The sequence below is a fragment of the Bolinopsis microptera genome, chromosome 6, assembly GCF_026151205.1.
Source record: "Bolinopsis microptera isolate Bmic1 chromosome 6, MBARI_Bmic_1.0, whole genome shotgun sequence".
Taxonomy (NCBI): Eukaryota; Metazoa; Ctenophora; class Tentaculata; order Lobata; family Bolinopsidae; genus Bolinopsis; species Bolinopsis microptera.
Window position 1 is genome coordinate 7,729,119 of NC_087077.1, and position 25,702 is coordinate 7,754,820.

At 38.3% G+C, this 25,702-nt stretch overlaps 2 protein-coding genes across 2 annotated transcripts in view; one reads left to right on the forward strand and one right to left on the reverse strand.

Moving 5' to 3' along the window:
- LOC134816899 (eukaryotic translation initiation factor 3 subunit B-like) overlaps window positions 1-3,106 on the forward strand; it is a 73,872-nt gene extending 70,766 nt beyond the window's left edge. The window contains exons 10-16 of the mRNA XM_063825903.1: window positions 110-320; window positions 459-534; window positions 662-829; window positions 1,010-1,225; window positions 1,440-1,609; window positions 1,937-2,045; window positions 2,219-3,106. Of these exons, the coding sequence (XP_063681973.1) occupies window positions 110-320; window positions 459-534; window positions 662-829; window positions 1,010-1,225; window positions 1,440-1,609; window positions 1,937-2,045; window positions 2,219-2,298 (1,030 nt within the window). The 3' untranslated portion in view covers window positions 2,299-3,106. The remainder of the gene's footprint in view (window positions 1-109; window positions 321-458; window positions 535-661; window positions 830-1,009; window positions 1,226-1,439; window positions 1,610-1,936; window positions 2,046-2,218) is intronic.
- A 1,139-nt stretch (window positions 3,107-4,245) lies between these two features.
- Window positions 4,246-25,702, reverse strand: part of LOC134816903 (solute carrier family 35 member E1 homolog) — a 28,704-nt gene continuing 7,247 nt past the window's right edge. Inside the window, exons 2-10 of the mRNA XM_063825921.1 lie at window positions 18,932-19,099; window positions 18,673-18,794; window positions 18,408-18,517; window positions 18,122-18,187; window positions 17,463-17,600; window positions 8,798-8,920; window positions 8,112-8,227; window positions 6,299-6,431; window positions 4,246-6,043 (exon numbers count right to left, since the gene is read on the reverse strand). Coding sequence (XP_063681991.1) covers window positions 5,813-6,043; window positions 6,299-6,431; window positions 8,112-8,227; window positions 8,798-8,920; window positions 17,463-17,600; window positions 18,122-18,187; window positions 18,408-18,517; window positions 18,673-18,794; window positions 18,932-19,098 — 1,206 coding nt within the window. The 5' untranslated portion in view covers window position 19,099 and the 3' untranslated portion in view covers window positions 4,246-5,812. The remainder of the gene's footprint in view (window positions 6,044-6,298; window positions 6,432-8,111; window positions 8,228-8,797; window positions 8,921-17,462; window positions 17,601-18,121; window positions 18,188-18,407; window positions 18,518-18,672; window positions 18,795-18,931; window positions 19,100-25,702) is intronic.

Here is a 25,702-nt window from a genome sequence, read left to right on the forward strand (position 1 = left end):
AATGTATCTAACATTGCTTTTCTTCTCTAAATTCGGGTACAAGTGTAGTTAGCTGCATGACTTCGTAAGTTTTTTTTTTATAATTTTCTTATTTCCATCCACTTCTCAGAGATTTCAGCTGGTGCCCATGTGAGAACTGGATAGCCTACTGGCAGAGTGAGAATAAAAACATTCCTGCTCGGGTCACCATCATGGATGTGCCCAGCTGCGAGCCTTTGTCGGCCAAGAATCTCTTCAACGTCAGCAACATCGAAATATTCTGGCAAAATTCAGGAAATTATTTGGCTGTGAAAGTGGACAGAACGATTAAAAACAAAAAGGTACGTTCAGTTTAAATTCCTTGCTTTGAATAGTGTCGTGATTAAAAGGCTGAATCCTCCTTCTAACCAGACCTCTTTATTACTTTTTGGTTATTAATTTCTCGTTGAATGTGCCCTTTCATTAATTTTTTATTACAGGAAGGAACGGAAAATGTGTTTGAAATATTCAGACTTCGTGAAAAGGATATTCCAGTCGAGAACTTCGAAATCAAAAGTAAGTGTCAGCGAATATTTCATAGCTAGATTCGTATGAATTTCGAAGGACATATTGTGACTTCTAAAAATAATCTTAAAGCGGTTCGGAATAAGATTTCCATGATTTTAACAGACTGCTACTTCAGGTAAAGTGATGTCTTTGTCGTGGGATCCAAAAGGGCCCCGTTTTGCTGTAATTCAAGGAGAACAAGGTCGAACAGATGTGTCCTTCTTTAAAATCGGAGAGAAGATCCTTCCAATCGGCAAAACTCTCCAAAACAAGAAATGTAATTGCATCAAGTGGAGTCCTCTAGGTAAGCAATCAACCCAATCAATCACATTCAATTTATGAAACTATAAGATTTCTCCCTATAAAAGTATAAGTTCTCAACTCATCGTAATTGTAACTTGCATACTTATATATACAGAATTTATTTTCTCATGACTCATGAGTTATGAAAGTACTGCATTCTGTATTGACCCCTTTTCCACAGGACAATATTGTGTGTTAGCCGGTCTAAACAACATTTCGTTTGACGGAGTTCTAGAATTCTGGGATATCGGTGGAGACGCACCTACTCTCATGAACGAAGCTAGTCACTTTATGGTAACGAACATTACATGGGACCCAACTGGGCGGTACGTGTGCAGTTCCAACACTTACGGTGGACACTCCGTTGAGAATGGGTACAACATGTGGAACTTCCAGGGTCAGTATCTCATATATGCTCATAATTTACATTTTACACCCACTTTTCCAAATTGTACACCTTACTTTTTAGGTATACTCAAAATTGTCCTTGAAAATACCCTTGATGTTTTATTTTACAGTTCATTGCAGCCCATTTAAGTGTTTTTTTAATCAGTAGATCCTGATGGATATTAACTAATTTTGTGGAGGTAATTATAAAAAGACAACTCCAGGTTCTAAAGTATTCGAGGCCAGTTTGGAAGGTTTTATTCAGTTCCAGTGGCGACCGAGACCACCTTCTCTTCTCAAAGAAATCCACACCAAAGAAATCAAGAAGAACATGAAATCCTATACTCGAGACTTCGAGATCAAGGATAAATTGTCACAATCGAAGGCTTCTAAGGTACAGTTCATCTTACGTGTATTCAGAGACATGGAGTTGTCACCATTTCTTTGCTCAAATTTGCGGCAAAAGCAAAAGTGCTCGAAAAATACCATATAATACTCTTGCTGTGGTCTTCTTAGATCTAGACATCTCGTTTTAAATTTGTCATCGATCAACATAATAAGAAAAGAGTACAAACATATCTCTTATAATAGGGGGGATTATTTACATATTACGTAAGCCAGATTTTGGCCATTTCCGCATCCCACCTCCCCATCTGGCTTTCAAAACCCCTATTATAGTATTTTATTGACTTTTACCCTAAAACTTAATCTCTTTCTACAGGAACTGATCGAGAAGAGGAGAGCAGTGTATGACGAGTTCATGACCTACAGACGAAAGAAGGAGAAGGATTTAGAGGTCCTTAAACTGCAATACAGCGAACTACGCACAGGTAAATTAAACCTTTATTGCTATTCTAGATTCTTTAACATTTTACAACAAGTTTTATCAGACACCCGAGACAAAAATAGGCGCTGAGTGCCTGATTAGGTATACCCAGATTCCACTTATAGATTTTATCTCAGAATTGCCCTGAAATCGGACCCTATCTTTATCTTTTTACAGAAGTTGTCGATGAGGAATATGTTGAAGAGACTGTTGAATTCTTTATGAAAGAAGAAGTTGAACCAGCCTCGAAAGAGTAGTTCCCAAGCCGCGCCACAACTCTCGCTCCCCCCGAACTGATGTGCGTTCGGGGTCAGCAGTCGCCAGGACAACCTCCCGCGTTGTCTGGCCACGTGACGTCCTCACGTCACACGTGTTGTCACGTGCTACTCTTAACTGGTTTTCATCCTTGCTCGGTGTCAAACGGGACTGGCAAGCTCAACATTAATATTATTTACAGTAAGTGTCACAAATGCAAGGTTGAGACGGGCTTAGCTGTAGTTTTAATTTATGATTTACGGGGTAAACTTTTGAATTTTCGTTTATGGAAAGTTATCTTAGCACTTTGTGCAAGTTTCGGTTTATTTCTTAATGAAATGCTGGGTGTATGGTTTCAGAATTGTGCAACAATTAACTATTCCCAATTTAGTAATAGCGTAACAAGCGTAATACAGAAAATAATTTGCTACAAAACCTAAACGTAGTTTAACATTGTTTTAATTTAAGTATCGTTTTAATATGGATTTAAATCTGATTTTTGTAAGTACATAATTACACAATGAAGTAGAAGGTTTTTATTTTAATCAGATTAATATGATTTTTCTGATTTTCGCCCTTCACAACGGGAGTTTTACCTTAGATGTCTAGATGGGATCTCTTTTACTTAGTTCCAGAATATTTAATAGCATCGATGATTTTATAGCTCTGGTTTCGTAACAATTTATTTTCTGTACTACTTTTGCTACGTTATCAAAAGATTGGGCGGACGTTTTTCTACACATTTCTGGATCTTTTGACATGCTCAATGGATGCTTTAGTAACGAAACATTTGACGGTTATATCTCTCAAGTATCTTGTTTTATTTTTAAGGTTGTTTCTGGGAAATGGGTAAATCTTATCCGCTCCAAAAATCCAGATAAATTGCGAGACTATATTTAGCCTTCACGTAGCGTATACAGCTAGAGTAAGTAATTTAAACAAGAGCGCGCGGCGTTCAAATACGCTGGCACTTAAAATGCTCACAATAAACTTTTCCTACAATTTTATCGATGCCCCCTGCGTATAAATAACCATCTCATACACCCATTGTACGTGGAGGGGTGTGACTTCAACGTCATATCCTAATTATGATTAAATGGCCTGGAGACAGCATTCATTTGCTCATGACGACTAATAACTGCCGGCGAATGTCATGTTTGACTGTAATCAACCTATTCAAGCATGTTGCTGTTGTTTTTAATTTTAGACGTAATACTTGTTTAATATAGATGAAGCTCCTGTTAACTGTTTAGAGTTTCCCAATAAATATTGGTGTAAACAAGCCTGCCACCTCTATTAAGTGTATGTTATACCATTGTTTTATAAGTGCTGCTAAACCTTGCAATTACAATTACGAAGGGTGTGGCTAAGTATAACGATGAATTGCATATGTTAACGGGTGGGGCTTAGGAGCTTAAACTTTCCTGTCACAGTTTTAAATTCTCCTATGAACATCTATTGGATAAATTAGCATGTCCCCACAGGAAATATTGTAAAAAATCTACAATAATAATATTGAAGTCTTACGAATTGGTCTCCACGCGAAGAGAAACTTTGTTACACTGATTGTATTTGACAAAATGTTAGCCAACTATGTTTGCTTCGTTTCTGGGTTATTTATTCACATGAGTGTGAGGATTTTTTGTATACAAGGAATTCTCATTAATTTATTATAAAAATACTTGATGCCAAACTCATTCCGAATCAATTGATGATAAATTTAAATATGCCCAAAATTTTATGTATGAACTAAAACTTACAAGCATGTAGCTTGACAAGCATTACAGCACATGACTTTTTATTCCGAGTACATATGAAAAGGTGCTAAAAGGAAATCCCGCATGGCTTAACACGTTTCATTCTGCAAAGAAAATTTGATTTTATGATTCTCAACGGAGACAGAATCAGCTTGGTAACTTGGTAAGATGAGAAATAAGACACCGTCTCTTACAATCGCTTTTGGATTCTTTAATAAAAATCCAATCGAATTAGAATTCATCTCTTATTTTTTATATTGATAAAATCAATACATAACATTATACACCCTGCAATTTACATCAGTGAAATTCAAATATCAATCTACACAAATTTCTACAGTTAACCAAGCGCACACAGAAAACTTAATCATGTGCTGACTTACATAATTAACAGGAGCGGATGTTTTTAATGTTAATCGCTCAATTAATTAAGTGTGGTTTTACCAGAAATGTTAGCATCCTTTGAACTAAACATTAAAATTGATAAAATGAATGAAACATCTACTTTCCTAAAAAGAACGACTTAGCATGAACGCGAAGAGCCACCTCTTTCTGCTGTTAATTAAATTAAACAACCCAATCTTAAGTTAAAATAAACATGAGCGATTAAAACAGGACGATAACCCTTGTCTCAGTTCACTACTCGCCAGCTAGTCTAATGGCTTAAATGAAATTCAAAATCTTTAAAATCTATTCTAGTTCAAATAGATTTTTAAAAGATTTGATAGTCAAATATGAAAAATTGCTACCTTTTCTATGAATTGAAAGGAGGAATGAACTTTTGGACTGTTGTTTTTCGAAACAAGCAGTATTTCCTTCCTTCCTGCCTACTTAATAACAGTAGCTGATAAATTATTTTATGGAAACAGAACATAATATACAAAGTATTCAGCCGTCCCCTACGGATCACAATTCACAATATTAAATTATTTGTGAAATTACAAAAATTCCATCTCCACATCTGTAAACCATTATACATTCATGTTACAATAAGTTAAAAACTCTAAAATATGTTAAAACCTAACAACGGAAATTAGTATTCAGGGACAGACAAAAACTTAATTTCGGCAAATTTTGAGTAATTTGTTTCGCCAGTGTGAACTGTAAATTAAATAATGAGGTGACATTGTGATTAAAACTCGATTACTGAATTGTGCAATCAGCTTCACATGAGCAGAAATTATTTTATGTCTGAAATATCCTAAACAAGCCCAAGCATGAACATGGAACATTGTCCCTGACAGTTGAAATATGATAAAAACCGACAATGTCATACTCAAATATACTAATATAATTTACAATTCCCCAAAAAACCGTGTTAATATAAGTTACAACTCTCAATAATATGATGTAACTAATAAATTAAATTCGAAGTAGTGGTGTTTACTTGAGCATGAGAGCATGAGGTCGTTCACGTATTACGAAATCGCTTTTTGAAAAAATTTTACCTCCCCCTGGCCCTCCGTAATCGTTGATCAGTTTTACACATAGCTATTGTGTCCAAATTACACTAGCGAAACCCCCCTCCCCCTCGGCTGATTGCGTAATATGTGAACGAATAGTGTTCAGTACAGTAGGGAGCAGCACTTTGTCTGTCGAGAGCCGTGATGCTCCCTACTGAACACAACAAAGAAGCGAATAACAAATAAACCAGGAAAATACGTTCATGCTCGCACTTTGCACAGCCCAAAAGTCATGCCCAATGCCCATGCATCCGTGCATCGCCACCCCCACGCTAATATTTAAACCAGCACAATATTCAAGCTATAAAACTACCATTAAAATCAGAATCCCGACGATTCAAAGTATTTAAGTTATTATTGTTAATAAACGAACTGGTATGAGTTTTAGTTTCAAAAACTGGCACTTTGAGTTTGGGGTGGATACCATTAGAAGGGTGTATCTGACCATTTGACGGAGAATGAGGGTAGGTCTGCTTAACTGATATTGGTAGCTTGAGTTTCTCCATCTTGTTTTCATCGTATTTTATCTGAAATGAGAGCTTAGATTAACTAACTTTATATTTAATGAATTTATTTTGACAGTATATCGAACACAACATAAACAAATCACTAATATATTTTGACTTTATCAATGAGGACGAACTTAAAAACAACTGAATGATTTTTAACTAGGCTCATAGTAAAGAACATGACGTATAATGTATATATTGTGTATGTTTTAATAAATGATAACTAGCCTTGTAGCTAGCCTTGTTATAAAGAACACCTAGATAACAACTAACCTTGTTATAAAGAGCGACTCCTCCGATGGAGGCCCCCATTCCAAGCATGTTTGTTGACGTTACTGGATTCCTCAGTATTGCCAGAGACATGGCTATAGTGAATACCCTCTTCATACAATTAGCAACCGAGTAACTGCAGGAGTCAACTTATTAGTATCAGTTAATAAGCCATTACTAATGTAATGTAATTATGACATTAGATACTGTTTTAGATAATTTCACGTTAAACACTATAAATACGTTGCAGTTCACCTCAGTATTACATGACTCGCCAAGACCGTACAATTTATTACCATGGCCGTTTGAATCATTCCGTTGCTAATTGGAGAACTAAATTACGTTATCCAAAAATACACACTAATTTTCTTTTCGTCTAATTAATTAAATAGCTGTCTCGAAAGTAAAAGTTATGTATTATAAAATGTATAGTTTATATTACACTATACATGAGGTTCGCTTTTTGCAGTTAAACTAACGGCTAATTATGAGAATAATTAAGATTCCTGCCAGAAAATATTCATATCATCTCACGTCATAGTAATGTGACCTTTGAACTGTACTCAACAAATCGGCTGGTATCATTTATTGTGCAAATCCCATGGCCGTTCAGTTGAGGGTGCTCGATTCTAGAGCGTGTGGAAGATTTCATAATTATAAGGCCAAGGATCATTCTTTAATAAATTGATCACGATTGGCTAACTCTTGAAACTTTTTTGTCAAATGAGTCTAGACCTTCAGAATAACCAAATATGGTCAAATCTTGGGCTCTATTCAGAAGCTTTCAATGCCAAGGACCGTGATTTTGGGATAATAACTTTCTGAAAACCTGAATTCTGAGTTCTGAGTAATGTCGAGATTTTCGGGGGAAATATCTTATAATGCAATTTCACAAAAACCAAAATATATTGAAGCCTTTACGGTCAGCTTGTGGTTGGTTTACGATCAGTGTTGTACCAATGCATTAATTTCACGGAGGACGTCAGGATATAATATAGTATATACATTTAGCCATATTCTTACAGAAAATACTCCTTTCTAGTCTAGACACTGCGATCCAAAATCGTGTTTTCTAATGTGGCAGTGGTCAAGATGACCTGATCTGCCTTCAGTAAGATATCAAGAGTAACAGGCGTAATAAGGCGTATGTAATTTATATTTGTCATTTATATTTATAATTGATTAACTGAATACTGATTTGATCAGTCGATTGAAATTGCATTACTGTGGAGCGTGCCTCGTGAACTGCCGAGTCTGCAAATAGATCTCTCGTTGTATCTGAGGCAAGCTAGTGATCGACCGGTGGCAAAATTATCAATCGTTTTAACTAGATCTTATCATGAATTCTTAATCAAAAATTCCCAGCTAAATAACCAAGATTTTAGGCGGGGATCATGACCATGTTTAGCTGGGTGCCAAGTTCAGCTGGGCCCCGGTCGATCACTGAGCAAATCACAGATCTATATTGTGGAGTACAAATCACTCCATTATCTGATGCTTTATAATAGATTCGAAGTGACTACAGATTAAAGATTTTGGTCACAAAATTTTCAATTAGCGTGCATTAGCAGATCTTTTATATGATCTGCTACACGTATTTATTTACCTAGAAACCTAGATAATGTATTATTGATTATGGAAGCAATAGTTCTATCAGAATTTGAATAAATAGACTCCGGAAAGTACTTTCAAGGCTCGAGTCAATGCTTAAAAACCCAAAACCAAAACTCTGATCTTTAAAAATGAGAATTCTAATACCAAAACTAAGAAAAACTAATGCAATAACTAAATGTATAACACAAATACTAAAACTGACCTGACAGGATTTACAAGGCTGAGGAAGCTGAAAGCGGCCACGTTTTGTGACCAATTAAATATGGAAACTGCGAGCATGTAGGGGAATATCTCCGATACTGGGTCCTTTAGTGCACTCTGGGGAGTGGGGGAATGTTAACTGTTATATTACATGAATATATATAATATTAGTTCACCTGATCACACGTAATGAATAAACTCGTTATGCTTCATATCTCGGTCATCTGAGAAGCTACAGTTCTAATTCTTTTAGGACAAACGTAATTCGAATGGCCAAACACAATTCAATAACATTTAGCTTGATCCGACTATCCAAACTATCAAATAAATGTGAAAATGAACCTCCATTTGAAAAAATGAACGCGAATATTTTTCGAGTTGACAAATTCCTCGAACCAGTGGTGGTACTAAGTCATACCAGAAAGAAGTATTTAAATTGGGCACTCAGTGACTGAGCTATAAAGGCCAACGTATGGGTACTGACTTTTGGCCCACCCTGTATATTTAGTGTTGGCATAAAAATGTATATATATATATTATGTTATATCGATAAGAATATTTAATATGAAATTAAATGATGTACTCTCGAAAATTTTATCTCCTAATGATAATTTATTCGCTGGAAATTGGAAGAACGCAGATAAAAAGTCTGGTCTAAATAAATAAAAAATAAAAAACCGGACTCACATAATCAAAATTAAGAAGTCTGGAAGCATCGTGAAACAGCCAGAGCGGTAGACACAGGAACAGACTGGACAGAGAAACGAAGTATAACATCTTCAAGTGATGGAGGTTGTTATCTACCATCGCCTGCGAAAGGGGCTATTAATTAATTGACTGTTCAAAGTGCTTAAATTATCAATTATTTAGTCGGCATTGAACAAATTCTTTGCTTTTAACGGCTCGACTCACGTCCGAATCTATATCCTAATTTTATCATGGGAAATATCTGAGTATGCTTGTGTAAGAGCCGGCACGATCTAGTGACAGAATATCTAGATACCGTAGCACTGGTTTAGATATTGTAATTACCATCACTGGCCACACCCATATTGACGCCATCAGGCATGTAACTTTGAACTTATTACAACACTACAAATCTATTATATCTATTGAGGGAGGGACCTTCGACATTGTCCATCAAACAATAAGGATCACTTGGTAAGCTCTGTAATGGAGGCTGATATAAAAGATATATAACGTGGCAAAATAATAACTGAGTTACAAATTAAATTAAATTAGGCAATTGATTGATAAAGGTTTTGAGTTCTTTTCACATCTTCTGCTCAGCTGTTTATATAACGTCCTATGTCTGAAGTGAGGGTAGTAATGTGAGGGTACTGAAGTGAGGGTAGCAATGTGAGGGTAGCAATGTGAGGGTAGCAATGTGAGGGTACTGAAGTGAGGGTAACAATGTGAGGGTACTGAAGTGAGGGTAGCAATGTGAGGGTAGCAATGTGAGGGTAGCAATGTGAGGGTACTGAAGTGAGGGTAACAATGTGAGGGTACTGAAGTGAGGGTAGCAATGTGAGGGTAGCAATGTGAGGGTACTGAAGTGAGGGTACTGAAGTGAGGGTACTGAAGTGAGGGTAACAATGTGAGGGTACTGAAGTGAGGGTAGCAATGTGAGGGTACTGAAGTGAGGGTACTGAAGTGAGGGTAACAATGTGAGGGTACTGAAGTGAGGGTACTGAAGTGAGGGTACTGAATTGAGGGTAACAATGTGAGGGTACTGAAGTGAGGGTAGCAATGTGAGGGTACTGAAGTGAGGGTACTGAAGTGAGGGTAACAATGTGAGGGTACTGAAGTGAGGGTACTGAAGTGAGGGTACTGAAGTGAGGGTAACAATGTGAGGGTACTGAAGTGAGGGTACTGAAGTGAGGGTACTGAAGTGAGGGTAACAATGTGAGGGTAGCAATGTGAGGGTAGCAATGTGAGGGTACTGAAGTGAGGGTAACAATGTGAGGGTACTGAAGTGAGGGTAGCAATGTGAGGGTAGCAATGTGAGGGTAGCAATGTGAGGGTACTGAAGTGAGGGTAACAATGTGAGGGTACTGAAGTGAGGGTAGCAATGTGAGGGTAGCAATGTGAGGGTAGCAATGTGAGGGTACTGAAGTGAGGGTAACAATGTGAGGGTACTGAAGTGAGGGTAGCAATGTGAGGGTAGCAATGTGAGGGTAGCAATGTGAGGGTACTGAAGTGAGGGTAACAATGTGAGGGTACTGAAGTGAGGGTAGCAATGTGAGGGTAGCAATGTGAGGGTACTGAAGTGAGGGTACTGAAGTGAGGGTACTGAAGTGAGGGTAACAATGTGAGGGTACTGAAGTGAGGGTAGCAATGTGAGGGTACTGAAGTGAGGGTACTGAAGTGAGGGTAACAATGTGAGGGTACTGAAGTGAGGGTACTGAAGTGAGGGTACTGAAGTGAGGGTAACAATGTGAGGGTACTGAAGTGAGGATAGCAATGTGAGGGTACTGAAGTGAGGGTACTGAAGTGAGGGTAACAATGTGAGGGTACTGAAGTGAGGGTACTGAAGTGAGGGTACTGAAGTGAGGGTAACAATGTGAGGGTACTGAAGTGAGGGTACTGAAGTGAGGGTACTGAAGTGAGGGTAACAATGTGAGGGTACTGAAGTGAGGGTAGCAATGTGAGGGTACTGAAGTGAGGGTACTGAAGTGAGGGTAACAATGTGAGGGTACTGAAGTGAGGGTAGCAATGTGAGGGTACTGAAGTGAGGGTACTGAAGTGAGGGTAACAATGTGAGGGTACTGAAGTGAGGGTACTGAAGTGAGGGTACTGAAGTGAGGGTAACAATGTGAGGGTACTGAAGTGAGGGTACTGAAGTGAGGGTACTGAAGTGAGGGTAACAATGTGAAGGTACTGAAGTGAGGATAGCAATGTGAGGGTACTGAAGTGAGGGTACTGAAGTGAGGGTAGCAATGTGAGGGTACTGAAGTGAGGGTACTGAAGTGAGGGTACTGAAGTGAGGGTAACAATGTGAGGGTACTGAAGTGAGGGTACTGAAGTGAGGGTACTGAAGTGAGGGTACTGAAGTGAGGGTAACAATGTGAGGGTACTGAAGTGAGGGTAGCAATGTGAGGGTACTGAAGTGAGGGTAGCAATGTGAGGGTACTGAAGTGAGGGTACTGAAGTGAGGGTAGCAATGTGAGGGTACTGAAGTGAGGGTACTGAAGTGAGGGTAACAATGGTAATTCTCTGGAATAGTAGTGACCGGGATTCATCAAATATACAGTTATTTTCACTCTACACTTGATATCTAACACTTAATTAACTCTGGCAACAGAAAACATCAGCTCCTGAGACTGCTGAGGAGAACATGTAATCAGAAACCCAGTCGTTATTCCTGCGTGCCGGAGATATATTAGCTGTGTTGGCACTCGTCTCAGCGGAGTAAGTGTTACTGGTATGTGACTTATTTTTTATTTCATTTTAGGAAGTCCTGGAGTGTAGCTAGCAGGAGTTGCACTATGAGGGCACGGTGAGAAGGCTTCCTACTTACCGCAGGAGGCCACTGGCCAGCATCCGTCGACCTTAACAGAGAGAGAGAGAGAGAGAGAGAGAGAGAGAGAGAGAGAGAGAGAGAGAGAGAGAGAGAGAGAGAGAGAGAGAGAGAGAGAGAGAGAGAGATAGAGAGAGAAAGAGAGAGAGAAAGAGAGATAGAGAGATAGAGAGATAGAGAGATAGAGAGAGAAAGAGAGAGAGAGATATGTGACTTATTTGTAGCGTGAAGTTTAAAAAAGTGCACTACATCCAGAAACCAAGTGTCCAATAGCCTTCACTGCCAGTAACACTCTCTAGCGCTTTGGCTGCTAAAATTCAAATTCCTGTACTCAACTCTCTTACTGATGACAACCGGATGGCAAGTGGCCAAAAACTAAGGAGCTATACGTATTAAAGTTCATGAGTTTGAGGCTTATCCCATGCACAGTGTTTTTAGGCCCCAAAGGTTTTACTCTATTACGGGTAAACCTAGGATGCTGCAGATTCAACTCTGTACATTCAGACCGTCTGTGCGTGGTGAAGAGCCACATCCTGCTCGAGGTGGGGCTGCATGCAACTTCAGTGATGGAGTTGTAACTGAACACAGCGGATCTAGGGGTGCACCCCCGAAAAACAAGCCGGGCATCCTCAGAACAAGCCCGTGATGATGGTGATGTGGGTTAATCTAGATGTAACAGATTCCGGAACTATGGGAGCACCATCTGTCATCTTACCGTTTTATTTACTGTACGTGGGAACATCTACTGATGAAGTAGCTATCAAGGGAGCCATTCCAGTGGCGCAGGTGGCTCACGTGTCACATAGCCAACAGAAAAGAAACATGATGAATAGTTCTTACAGCACTAGGGTATCAGCCCCTACTTTTGTTTCTGGACGAGAAGGTGGTAATGATTTCACCAACTTAAATCCGAATGGAAGGTTGGTGAATGATGAGCCTAATCAACCTGAAACACCCAACAGCATAAACGAAAACAACAAAAAAAGTTTATTTTCATGTACCGACATTACCTGGGTAGGCACTCTTAACACTAGAACGATAAGAACTACCCAGAGGAAACTGGAGATGGTACATCTTTTCGAGAAGAGTGGCGCAGAGATTGTAGGTATCCAAGAGCACAGGATAGTTCATGAAGAGCCTGTCAGAGTAGAGAGAGTTGGCAAAAGCAGCTATCTAATTACTTCATCAGCTACTAGGAATAGGGCCCAGGCATCAGTGGGCGGAGTGGGATTCATCCTAACAAGCAAGGCATTTGACGCAACTACGGAGATAACACCAGTGACGGAGAGAATCCTTAAGATATCTCTCAATTGGAATCCTAAACCAACCTTCGTCTGTGTCTATGGACCTACGGAGGCAGATAGTGTAGAAGCAGCAGAAAAGTTTCATAACGATCTAAGGTGTGCAGTCTCGCAGATCCCTGCTCACAACTTCTTGGAGGTGATTGGGGATTTTAACGCTCACCTATCAAAGAGGGACGAGAATGACTGTGGTTGGTATTTCCATGAGAGAACCAACAGAAATGGGGAGCTGCTTCGGGATACTGCCCTGGAATGTAATCTGGAGATTACAAACACCAGGTTCAGAAAGAAGCGGGGTAAGATGTGGACTCACCTATCGGATGGAACCCTGAATAAGTCTCAGATAGACTTTATTCTAGTGAGGAAGAAGTGGAGGAACAGTATCAAAGACACTGAAGTCTACAGTTTCTTTAGTACATTGGGTACTGATCATAGATTTGTTTTGTCTAAGATCAAGCTATCTCTTCGACGAGCAAAAAAGCAACCCAAGAAAACCTGGTATAATTGGGGAGCACTAAAATCGGATGAAGACCTACAGAAGAGATATGCAGTAGAAGTCAAGAATCGGTACTCTGCTTTATGCGAGCAAACCGATGAAAGTGAGGTTACGGAACTGTATGGGCATTTTGTTGATGCGATTGCTGATACCAACAAAGCCATACTGCCTAAGAGAGAAAAGAAGAGACGTGACGATTTCGCGGGTGATCAGCGAGTTCAAAACGTGCGTACAGCGTTGCAGCAAGCAGAGACTGTCTATCACCGGGATCCTAGTAAAGACAGTCGACTGTCTGTTAACGTACTTAAAACTGAACTGGATCAGGTGTACCAGGACATCTTTGAAGAAGATCTAGTTGCCAAGGTTAAAAGGGTCGAAATGGCTGCAGACAGATGCAAAAATAAAGAAAGTTGGAATGTCATAAATGAGATTACTGGTAGGAAGGCCAAGGGGGCAACTCAAATAAGGGGCAACGGAGCCGAAGAGAGGAAGGAAAATTGGCTTAGGCATTTCACGAATCTGTTAGGGAGTACACCTGATGTGGAAAACGAACATCCTAGGATCGAGACTCAATTTGAAGGACTCAACATCAGTACAGAACCTTTTACTCTAGAGGAGCTCAAAGCTGCTAAACTCAGGATTAAAGAAGGTAAAGCACCAGGTGATGACGGTATACCACCTGAAGTCCTCAAAAGATGCGACCTGGATGAAATCGTGTTGTCCTTCTGCAACAAAGCCCTGACAGATGGTATTGCGCCAGATCAGTGGAGGATAAGCAACATCATTCCGGTCCCCAAAAAGGGAGACTTGACAAACCCTGGAAACTGGAGGGGGATATCTTTGACTTCACTTGTAGCAAAGACTCTTAATAGAATGGTGCTTAATAGGATCCAGCTGGCTATAGAAGGGGTACTTAGGGACACTCAGAATGGTTTTCGGGAAGGACGGTCCACTACTAGTCATATCTTGGCACTCAGAAGGATACTAGAGGGGGCTAGACAGAGAAATCTACCGGCAGCTATGGTGTTTGTTGATTTTAAGAAGGCCTTTGATTCACTTCACCGGGGAATTTTGATGCAAATACTAAAGGCCTATGGGATACCAGACAGTATTGTGGATATCATTAATCTACTCTATGTAAACACAAAGGGCAAAGTTATTACACCTGATGGGGATACTGAGCTATTTGATATCCTGGCAGGAGTTCTTCAAGGGGATACTTTAGCACCATACTTGTTTATTATAGCCCTTGACTATTGCATGAGACAAGCCTTAAGCAAGCACCCTGAAATAGGATTTACCATTAAGCCTTATAGGAGTAGGAGAGTTAAGGCGGAGAAGATATCAGACACTGGTTTTGCAGATGACATTGCTCTGATAGCAGATACTGTAAAGGAGGCAGAGACGCTGATGCTAGAGGTAGAAAGGGTTGCTGCTACAGTTGGACTTAGAATGAATGAAGGGAAAACCAAATTCATTACTCAGAACATCGAGAACCCTGATACCATCAAGTCCCTGGGTAACAGTACAATAGAGCATGTGGAAGACTTCACTTATCTGGGTTCTAGAATCAGAGACAGTGAGAGTGATATCAGGGTTAGGAAAGGAAGAGCATGGGGAGCATGCCACACACTCAAAAAACTTTGGAATTCTAAGCTTAGAAAGTCTATCAAGATCAGAGTGTTTACAGCACTAGTGGAGTCGGTGCTACTGTACGGTTCCGAGACTTGGACAATGACGAAAAGGCTAGAGAAGATGGTTGATGGTTGCTATACGCGAATGTTAAGAATGGCCCTTAACATCAACCAATATCGAGACCATGTCAGCAACCACAGCCTGTACGGTGATCTTCCCAAAGTCAGCTCCAAGATAACCCAACGAAGGCTCAGACTTGCAGGTCATGCTCACCGACATCCGGAGCTGACACTGAACAAACTGATCCTCTGGAAGCCAAGTCATGGGCATACTAACAGGGGGCGACCTCATTTAACACTACTAGATAACCTAAAAGCAGATACTGGGCTGAAGTCAGTAGATGAGATAGCTAGACTGATGGAGGACAGAAAGCTGTGGAGAACTGTTGTCCATGGATCTCGGGAATACCACCCGCCTTAAGTCAGTCAAGTCAGTAAGTCAGTGTTTTTCTTAGCTATAATAAGTTAAAGGATTTCACTATTTTAAATAATAACAAGTATTGCGCCCGTTGTTTCGTTTTGGCGGACGCTAGATTTCCATTCACTATAACCTTAATAATATTAATAGTTAATAGTTAACAGTACTTTATTTACAGTATGTACCGTCTTCAGACGGTAAATAGTCGACGTTTTAATATATAATACATATATTATATATAATATAATTTACAATATATGCAACCTAACTTACTGTATTGTATAGTAATATAGTATGTTAAACTACTATTCCGATCCGGATAATATTACGTTATTATTTAATTTGATAAAAGCGTCTAGACTAAATTTTAATGCAGTTTAAAACGTCTCACATATTGCGCCTAACAATAAATGTAACCGATTTTTAGTGATACTTGCTGGTCAGCACGTCACAGCTGATACACTGTCACGCGAATATGCAGTCTGTAAAGTATGTGGACTATGTGAAATATGTGTAAAGTATTTAGACTTACGTATAATGTGGCTCACTCAAACTGATATACTGTACTCAGTACTGGTACCCTCGTAAATTGTCATACAATAACGGAACTAACTAACTACCATTGCCACACATCTGCATACACGTCATCAATAGTTAACGCGGTTTTTTGGCACACCCTGTATGTTGATAACTGGTGCTATTTTTAGACTATTTAGTGGTTGTATACTTTCAACGTTACTATAATATTATAACAAAATATTGGAGCAAGCTTTTTGTTGGCAAAGAAAGGATTTTGTAAATTTTCAAGATATAATTATGCTTCATTTCATCAGACCTAATATGTCTCACGTTAAATGGCATACGTAATGAGGTTACTGTATACTAGAAATTAGGATGTACGTGTAAATTGTAAGGCTGTGTCTGTGCTTTATTATTACCACACTTCCTCATAATATATTGATGTGATACACAATACAAACATTAACATTTAACACGTACAGTTTGACGGCAATTCCTCAATCGTGTTCAGAGACTATAATATATTATATCCTAGAAATGATAGTTTCCTAATCAAATCCAAGTTAAAGTAAACGTTAAAGTGAATTAAAAAGCTGGTGCAGGCAATCATAAAGCTGACCAACAGTATGAGTTAAATTCGTCCTGGTTGGTAACTGGTGCTATTTTTATACAGTGCTGGGCAACACAGCTACACTTGTGTAATGTGTATAACTTCTAACATGATATATAATGTACAGATACAATGATGGGGAATAACTATCACAACACCTTTCAACTATGTCAAATTGAGTAAACTTTGAATCTGAGGAATACTAACAAATTGTACATTACATCATACCATTTACCATTATAATACATGATATTTCTTTAAACGTCTACAAATACAGAAAAAAAATGTAAGACCATCTAAATATTTTGTACTAGAAATAAAAATATTCGGATGGCGATGTGCAATGTTTCCTAAATACACGTTCCTAGTGAGGGTCACCTGTGTGTAATGTGTTTTCATTTTACTGTTATTTCAATGCGGTATAAGTCCACGTTATCTATACTTTAAAACACAGTACGGTAATGTATGCAGCAATAATGACAGTGCGGTAATAATTAGACACGTCTTACAACTAACAATTTAGTGCTGGGGTTTTTTAAGTATTTTCAAAGTGATGATATTTTTGGTGTAGCCGTGATACGAGTCACAGAATGTGGTTTTTTAATATATTCGGAAGGCTGATGTCATCGTTGTTACTGTTTCGTTTAACAAGTCCAAACTTCCAAGGGACTGGAGTAATTTTGAGAAAAACACCACCTTGGATTGTAGTTGAATTTAAAATCATCCAGGAAAAAGGGCTGGTCATAAAAAATGTACTAAAAACATATTGCGAAATATATATACCGCAAACTTACTTTTTTAGCGTAAACACTAAGTAGGGCAGTGGACATGGTGGAGAGCAGCGCACAGACCAGTCCTGACAAATCAAACAACACCTCTGTAAAGGAGGATATCACCACTCCACTTATTATCATCAACAGGGAGAAATATATCTGAAATTATAAGTGAGAGCTTGGAAATAGGATAATTAGCGTTTGTGTTCTCACAAAAAAATACCAATTTAGTGGCATTTTTGATGATGTAACTCTAGACTTTAATTACACTTTAAAAAACTTATGTTAACTGTGTAGTGTGTACTGTGTATTATGAAGCCAAAATAACGCCTAAATAGTAAATATTGGTATCTGTAACAACCTTCATTACCATACTCCTGTAGCACACTGTAGATATTAGCCACGGGTACAGTCCACCACGTGGATATTTAAACACATTTTAATGGAACTATAAATAGACAATAACGACCTTGTTTCGCCTAAACTCCCTGCACATTTACCATCATCCACCTTGTTAAATGGCACTTCATCACACCTTGTCAAAGTTCTCTGTCTGTTATTACCTAATTTGCCTTGTTGCATTTAGCCCCACCCCTCATTATAGCTAGTCATTACTCAGCAACTGTAACAACGTATTTTGAAGACATATTAAATTTTGGAAAAGTAAAGTTAAAACTTACTGCGACCGAATGTCTTTGTCCTAACATTACTCTTGAAAACAGTACAGAGAATATCGGTAATGAGGCCTGTGGATTGTGAATGATGATCTTAGGTTATTTGTAAAAATAATTATAATGTACAATGTACATGCTATATTATTATATGAATAACGTTTCCCAACTTGGGCCTTTGTGAATTCAAAATTTAAACTCACAATTACAACAAATAATTACAGATCCAGTGAAAGACTGAGTAAATCTGCCAATCGTTCTATTATTCTATAATCGTTCTATTATTCTATAATACCTTTATTGTATTAGAGTAAGATACTGGAACGTTTCCTATGCTAACTGTCGCGAAAAATACAGCAGACACTTTTCCAAATGAGAGGGGTAAAATTCCCGTTATAAATAAACCTGAAATTGATGTTTGAGATGATGATAAAATAATTAAATTATCCTGAAACAGAAATGGACAAAAATCGTATTACCAATTATTGTGATGCTAACAATCAAACTTTTCTCAGTTTACAAATATTTCAGGATTACCACAAATCAAAATCGTCATTTACCTTTAGATAGAATAAAAGCTCCACGAACATTCATATATTTCAATAGAGGGAACGTTAGAAGAGCACAGCCCAGAAATTGTACAACAGTAAGGGTGAGCGGAAATGGAAAGACTGTCAGGCATCTGAAAATTGAGGATGACGACTAAAGATAAAGTTTTAAATAGACGAATGAAATGAAACATAATTAGATAAGCATAGAACAAAATAAATCTTCATTGACATTAATATAAGTAAAACTAGACCCAAAAGTAATACTTACTTTTTAAGAGCGATGTTACTGAAAGCAGAAGAGCAGTACCAAAAGCCACAAATCAATAACAATTTGATTATTAAATAATAAGGTGATTTAGGTTCTAGCTTTGTTTTAGTAGATTCTGATGCAAGGTTTTGCAAATTGAACGATGACGGCGAAGGAGTTATGCTCATCCTAAGAGAAAATGTCATTAGTATACAATAAATGAAATGTTCTTCTAAAGCAGTTCCTGATTCTCATATCAAATTACAAAAACAGCTAAAAAGTTACTCACTAGAGGAAGGGGGGGGGGGGGGGGGTGGGGGGGTAGGGGGGGTCGACCACCCCCCATCTGAGCAGCAGAAATGTAACGTGAATTTTGGCAAACATTTTTGTTTCAAATCAATTTCATTAACAATAAAACTTTACTAATTTCCTTAATATTAGTACTTCGGTGAACTGAACTCTATTGACCAACTGTTTAAATCAGTTGCATACTAATTTTCCTTGTCAGCATTTCTATACGAAAAACTTACTAATCGTACTGATCAACTCTCAAAGTCAAGGTGTATTCAAAACGTAAGAAATCGAAAATAAGTTCAAAGTTTAGTAATAAATAGGAAATGATATGGTTTATTAAGCATAGCTGTGGTCAGTTTACTATCGCCCTTATCAGATACAAATTTCAAGTGTGGCAGTGCAATTGTTTCATATTCTAGCTGAAACTTGGCTCTCCTTCAAAGTTTTATCCATGTTGGTTTTGTACCCAATTTTGGGTAAATTTCTATTGATCCCGTTTGATGCGACAAGGAAAAGGCTCTTATCAGGAAAGGAATTATTCAACGTTTTAATTTATCAACATCATATTCATGATCTAAAAATATTTCTAACCAAAATTCAAAACGTAAAAAAATAAATCTGAGGCAAAATTATTGTGCAACAACTAATTATATCCATTCCATTGGTCTCGATGTGATGAGAAAAGAAAATTTTTTGAGAAAATACAACTTTATTATTTATATGATTCTTGGGAAGGCTACTATTATAAAATTTAAAGCAGCTAATAATTTAATTAATTATTAACCGTCCCTTCAAGTGGGGAACAGTATACTCTTAACACTCCTATGTCTATGTATGAAGAGTATTCTCGTTCTTCCAGGAAACCAATGATGTTTATTATCAATAAACCGGATCCCCCAGACAACCATAACACGAGGTCAACGAAAATATGGAATATAATAACCCCTAACTTTAAAATCTTTGATTATTCTGTTAGTATTTCTTGCCTGAAATCCAGACTGAAATCTTCACTACTTGCCAACCAGCATTGTCATGCCGTGTATGACTGGACATATAAAGATTTTGATATTTGTAACCTTAAAATTTCGTAGGCTCCTGCAGGGATTCCACCTGACCTCCAAAATTTCATGACCAAATCGACTTACTCTGCCAGCGTATTCCTCTGTCAAGTTAAATGTGATGTGTGAGTGAGTAAGTGTAGTGTAAAGAGATCCTAATATGCAATTATTATTTTGCTTCTAAAATTCTCTGATAATTAATAATATATCGTGACATGTAATTGTAAGATAACAAACCTCGCGCGCGCGGCGCTTACATCTGCACCTGAGAATCTCTCAGCAATGTGTGGCTGTCTGCGCGGCGGGCTGTGTATTGTGTATATAGCTGAATTTAAATTTAGATTTATTTGTAAATGTATAATAATATTAAATATGTATTGATTGTTTTGTGGTAAATAAAAATTTTGTTTTACTAAAAAATTTTGTTTTACTATCCAATTTGAATTCTAATAAAGACCCTAAGCATTATGATCAAATTTTTAGTACAATAGTTATATCAGGGTTGACATCTACATGATTAATATTATAACCCAATATTCATTTTTTTCTCCCCTAAATTTAAACCCCCGGCCCCCACTTAGACATTTAGCCATGATTTAGTATTGAACACCCAAAATACTTACCGTCCTTAATAATTGTAAGACCATTAACAAAGACCATTTGTTACAAAATAGCTGCTAGAATAGTACATGCCAAATATTCCCTCTTACACCCACAAATTATAATGCCTTCCTATCAACGCCTCTAATTTGGTCATTAATCAACCAGACTAGCGTTCTGGTGTGTTCAAAAGCTACCAGCCAGTACATTCCTTGCCCTGCTAGTTGATTGTCAAAAAACCATACAGCTCAGAACAAATGGCAATTTACCACTAAGAGCATTATATGTTTTCATTTGTTTAAACTTTATGCTGTAAAATGTGCTAAAACTTTGATTATTTGTTTAATTGATTATTTGTTTAATTGACTAGGAAAACTACTGATCTCGAAGTTTTTGTTTGTCTTAAGTAACGTTTTGTTTGCTTTTTCAATGTGGTTCTTGAAAAAAAGGCAGGAAGATTGTAGGAAATAAGTAATAAGATTTGGATTTATGAGGTGGCCAAACGTTCCAACAGTGACAGCATTAAGCTACTCTTTCACAATACTTGAAAACTGGCCACGGGCCTAAATATTACATATCAATCAATTACAATTCATTAACATTACTAATATTTAAAACTATCGAAAATATTCAAGAAAGTATTCTCTAGCCAAAGGGCTCAATATTTAAATCTAAATCTTCAATATTGTCTGGTTTATATCGCAACTTGGGCCCTCTGTCCCCCCCTTATCGAAATAACTCTTTCACAATACTCGATGATGTAACAAAATGACATGTGTTTGACAAGTGGATGAAAAAATAGATTTCCGATGTAACAATAAGTTTTGAAGCGAATCACCAATGTTTGTGTGATTTTAACAGAACAAGTCAAATAATAACCCCAAACCCGGTGTTCAAGTTCCATTGTAGCATCAGCTGATAAACCCATGGCTGATTATCTTAGTTCAGCACTGAATTACAACAAGCTAATTCAGGATTTAAAAAATAAATTCATTAAGTTTTGTTTCATTGAGAAAAAAAATGTCTTGTTTCATTGATTAAATTTACATTCAGGAAGCAAAACAGTTTACGCCATGTGGGATGCTGTTAAACATTTTAAATTAAGGGCTCGATGGTGCTGATTGTCGAGTACCAAAAGTTTGAAATTCAATAGTGAATAATGGATGCAAGTGGAACTGAGAGGAGACAAAATATATAACTGATAAGTAAGTTTTTCACAAGATACAAATATTTGTCATACTTGTCATATGTTGTATGACCCGCCGCGCACGAAGTGCGCGGCTCCCCCTGTATCGTCAGGACGACCGTGGGGATCGCAACGTGATACAATGTCATACCACATACGTTGATTGACCCGCCGCGCAAGAAGTGCGCGGCTCCCCCTGTATCGTGGGGGTCGCAACGTGATATAAACAAATATATGTCATAATATAATGTACGCATTATAAACATGAAACGAAACACTGCGTAAAATTAATTACCTGGGGACCCCAGGCTATTATGTTCATAAACATAAAAAATATAGATTCGGCGGAATGACAGGCTGAGCGCCGCCCAGTAAGAAATTAGTAAAAGATTGGTGCAGACGCCAGACATGGTTAAGTTCTGTACTACTAAAACTTGACCATTGTTAATGCCTTAATGGTCTGGCCCAGCGCGCGCTACTTCGTAGCACTTGCAATCGAGAAGAAAGCGGCGCGCGCTACTTCGAAGAAATTTAGACGAGTAACATCCGTCAAGATAAAACGCAATCATTATATTATGCGAAACCGGATGCTTACATGAGGACCCCAGACTATTATATTTATGCTCATAATCACCGAATGGTAAAACCGGATAAACGTAAACCGCCCAGTAAAACCGAGCGTGCTAAATCACTCTACAGTCGATCTTCGAGATAGTTCTAAAAGGACCCCCAACAGTTGTAATTAACTTCAATCGATGTATTTTCGAACGCTGATTCCGAATCACCCCCATTACATAAGGGTAAACTGCTCCCCTGACGAGATATTGGCGAAAAACTGTCTCGATCACGTGATATGACCGTATAAGGAAGTTAGTCTAATTTCTCGTTAGGGTTAGGGTTTCAGCACATGCTTTTGCTAAGGATGATGATGAAAATCTAAATATTATAGGCTACAATGAGCATTTTAGTAACAAATAGTATGAAAGATCTAAAATTTAAAAAATAAAAACCCTAAAAATATTTACACCCCAAGTTAAAAATATAAATACTTTATTTTTAAAAACACTATCAAATAAGGTGGTTGATCAGTCACTTGTGTCATTACGACGACGTCGTTATATCAAGTCAAAATATTCCCCAAAATAATTTAAAGACGATTCCCGATCAAAAACGTTTTTGGTAGAAAAAGTTTTTCGAGTTACATAAATATCAATGGAGATGCAATTTTATAGATAAAATCAATAAAGCTTAAAAGTGAAGCCCAAAACAAAGTAACACACCCAACAATGGTTGAGATGTGATACATCCAAGCAGTCTAAGTCGACAATAATATCATGTGAGTTAATATAAAACTAGCTCCAATGTTCATGTAACCAGACAGGTTCTACCAATCCGAAGAGTAAAGTAGGTTTCCATTCAGTCAGTAGTAAACAGTGTCTAGCACTGGTCGTCCTAAGAGGGACTCCCCATTTATTACAGGCCTGGGTAAGGCCGCGTACATACCAATGGATAGAGCATTGGCCGTCTAGTGTAGGGACTAGACTCCCCAGCTAGGCGTGGGTGGGCCCTGTAGAAATACAGATCTTCCTTCTTAGCTTGAGGTCATCATTATTCACACATTCACTGCAGATTTGGATGAACTTTGGATCTCTGGAGCAGTTTAGGATCGCCAAGTGTGGAGTACCCAGATCTTCCAGATTGGAGACCTCGTTACCAATACTGAGAAGATATGAGGCTTGGTCCCTAAGGTCTTCGTCAACATGACCACAACTAGTCAGTATATGAATTGCAGTTTGTTCTTCATGACCACAGGAGCAATAGGGAGATGGCCATTTCAGTCTGTCAAGGACAAAAAGAAATGAGTTTAGAAGATTGTTTTTGTAAAACAAGCTCATGACTAGAACCTCAGTTTCTCTGCTAGTATGATAAGGGAACTTCAGGGGGGTGGTAGACACCACGGGAATTTGAGACCAGCCCTCCATTTGTAACTGGTTCTTAATAGATTCCTGCCATACGAATTCAGTGAATTGTTTGATAGAGACCTTGGTGTAATGGCAGGCTTTCCTAGAGAGCTCGAACAATTTCGAGGCATCATTCAGTCCAATTATTATTGCATCACCTGGCAGAACAGAGTCAGCATGTACTTCAACCTTCCACTTTAGAAATTTCAACACATCCCGCATCTGGCCCAGAATTTTTGTGTTTCCGGATTCTATCTCTCTGCATATGAAGTCATGGTGTACATCGATATGTATACTACTGAATACCTTCAGGTAGTGCTTTACCGATATTATTCTGTTTGTAACCCGGAGTGGGGGTATTCCCAAGATGACCTCTAGTATGGCATTTTGAACATTGAAGACTGCTCCCACAGCAGATTTTGCAACCTTGTACCAAAGTTTGTTCAGTTCCAGCATGTTGGCATTAGTTTGCCAGATAAACGAGCCATAGAAGAGGGAGGAAAACATCACAGTTTTGGCCAACCTCACTAGGACCTTTTGGTTCATCCCCCAATTACGGTTTGTATACCTGCTCAGACAAACCCAGCGGTAGATTAGCTTGTTGTATACATCCTGGCTGTGCTGCTTGAAGTTCAACTTACTGTCAAGTGTTATACCAAGTACTTTGCTGCTGTCTGTGAGATAGATGGTGTTTCCACATAGATCAAAGGATTTGGGAACAGCTGAAGCATCTTGGCATTGGAAACATATAACTTCTGTTTTATTCACATTACAGTTTATGACCATCCTCCATTGAGAAGTCCATTCCCCTATGAATCCCATCGCCAGCTCTAGGTAAAAGAGACATTCTTCAAGATCTTTTCCAGTCACTTTGATGGTTCCATCATCTGCAAATTTGAAGGCCTGAATCTGCTCATACAGTTGACACAGGGTCTCCATGTCGAACACATAAAATTTGAAAAGGATTGGTGACAGAACAGAGCCTTGTGGCAGCCCATAATCGAGGCACATCCTAACAGGACCAATGAAACCATTTAGGAGGAGGCTTACCGTCCTCCCAAAGAGGAAACTATCAATTGTTCTTAGGTAGCATCCATGCACACCAACCTTCCATAGTTTCACTATCAGGCCTTGTTTCCACACCGAGTCAAATGCTTTTTCGAAGTCAATGAATAGGCAGAGAACGGTCAGTTTTTTCATCATGTCTCCTTTAATTCCAGCTGTTAGCCTGTGCAGATACCTTATAGTGTTTCTACCTTTTGAGAAGCCTTCTTGGTTGCTATCAATGAGTCCGATAGTGAAAAGATATGTTTCCAGCCGGCATGCAAGAATCCGTTCAAAGAGTTTGCCTAAATATGAAGAGATTGAGATTGGTCTGTAAGAACCAGGCTTTGCATAACTGCTCTTTCCTTCTTTTTTCAGAAATATTATGTTAGATGCATTCCAAACCCATTTTCCATTTCTCAGGCAGAGGCTAAAAAGTATACTCAGGGCATGCAATGCGTTTGGACCAAGGTGTTTGAGCATAGATGGATGAACTTGGCAGTTGTCGAAACTTCCTGCTGTGGATTTATTTCCCTTAATTATACCAAGGATTTCCCCGTGTGTAACTGGGCAGTAAAGCTTTGAGCTGTGTTGAAAGTTATCCATGGAATCAGCAAATGGCTGAAATCCATCCTCTTTGATTTCTGAG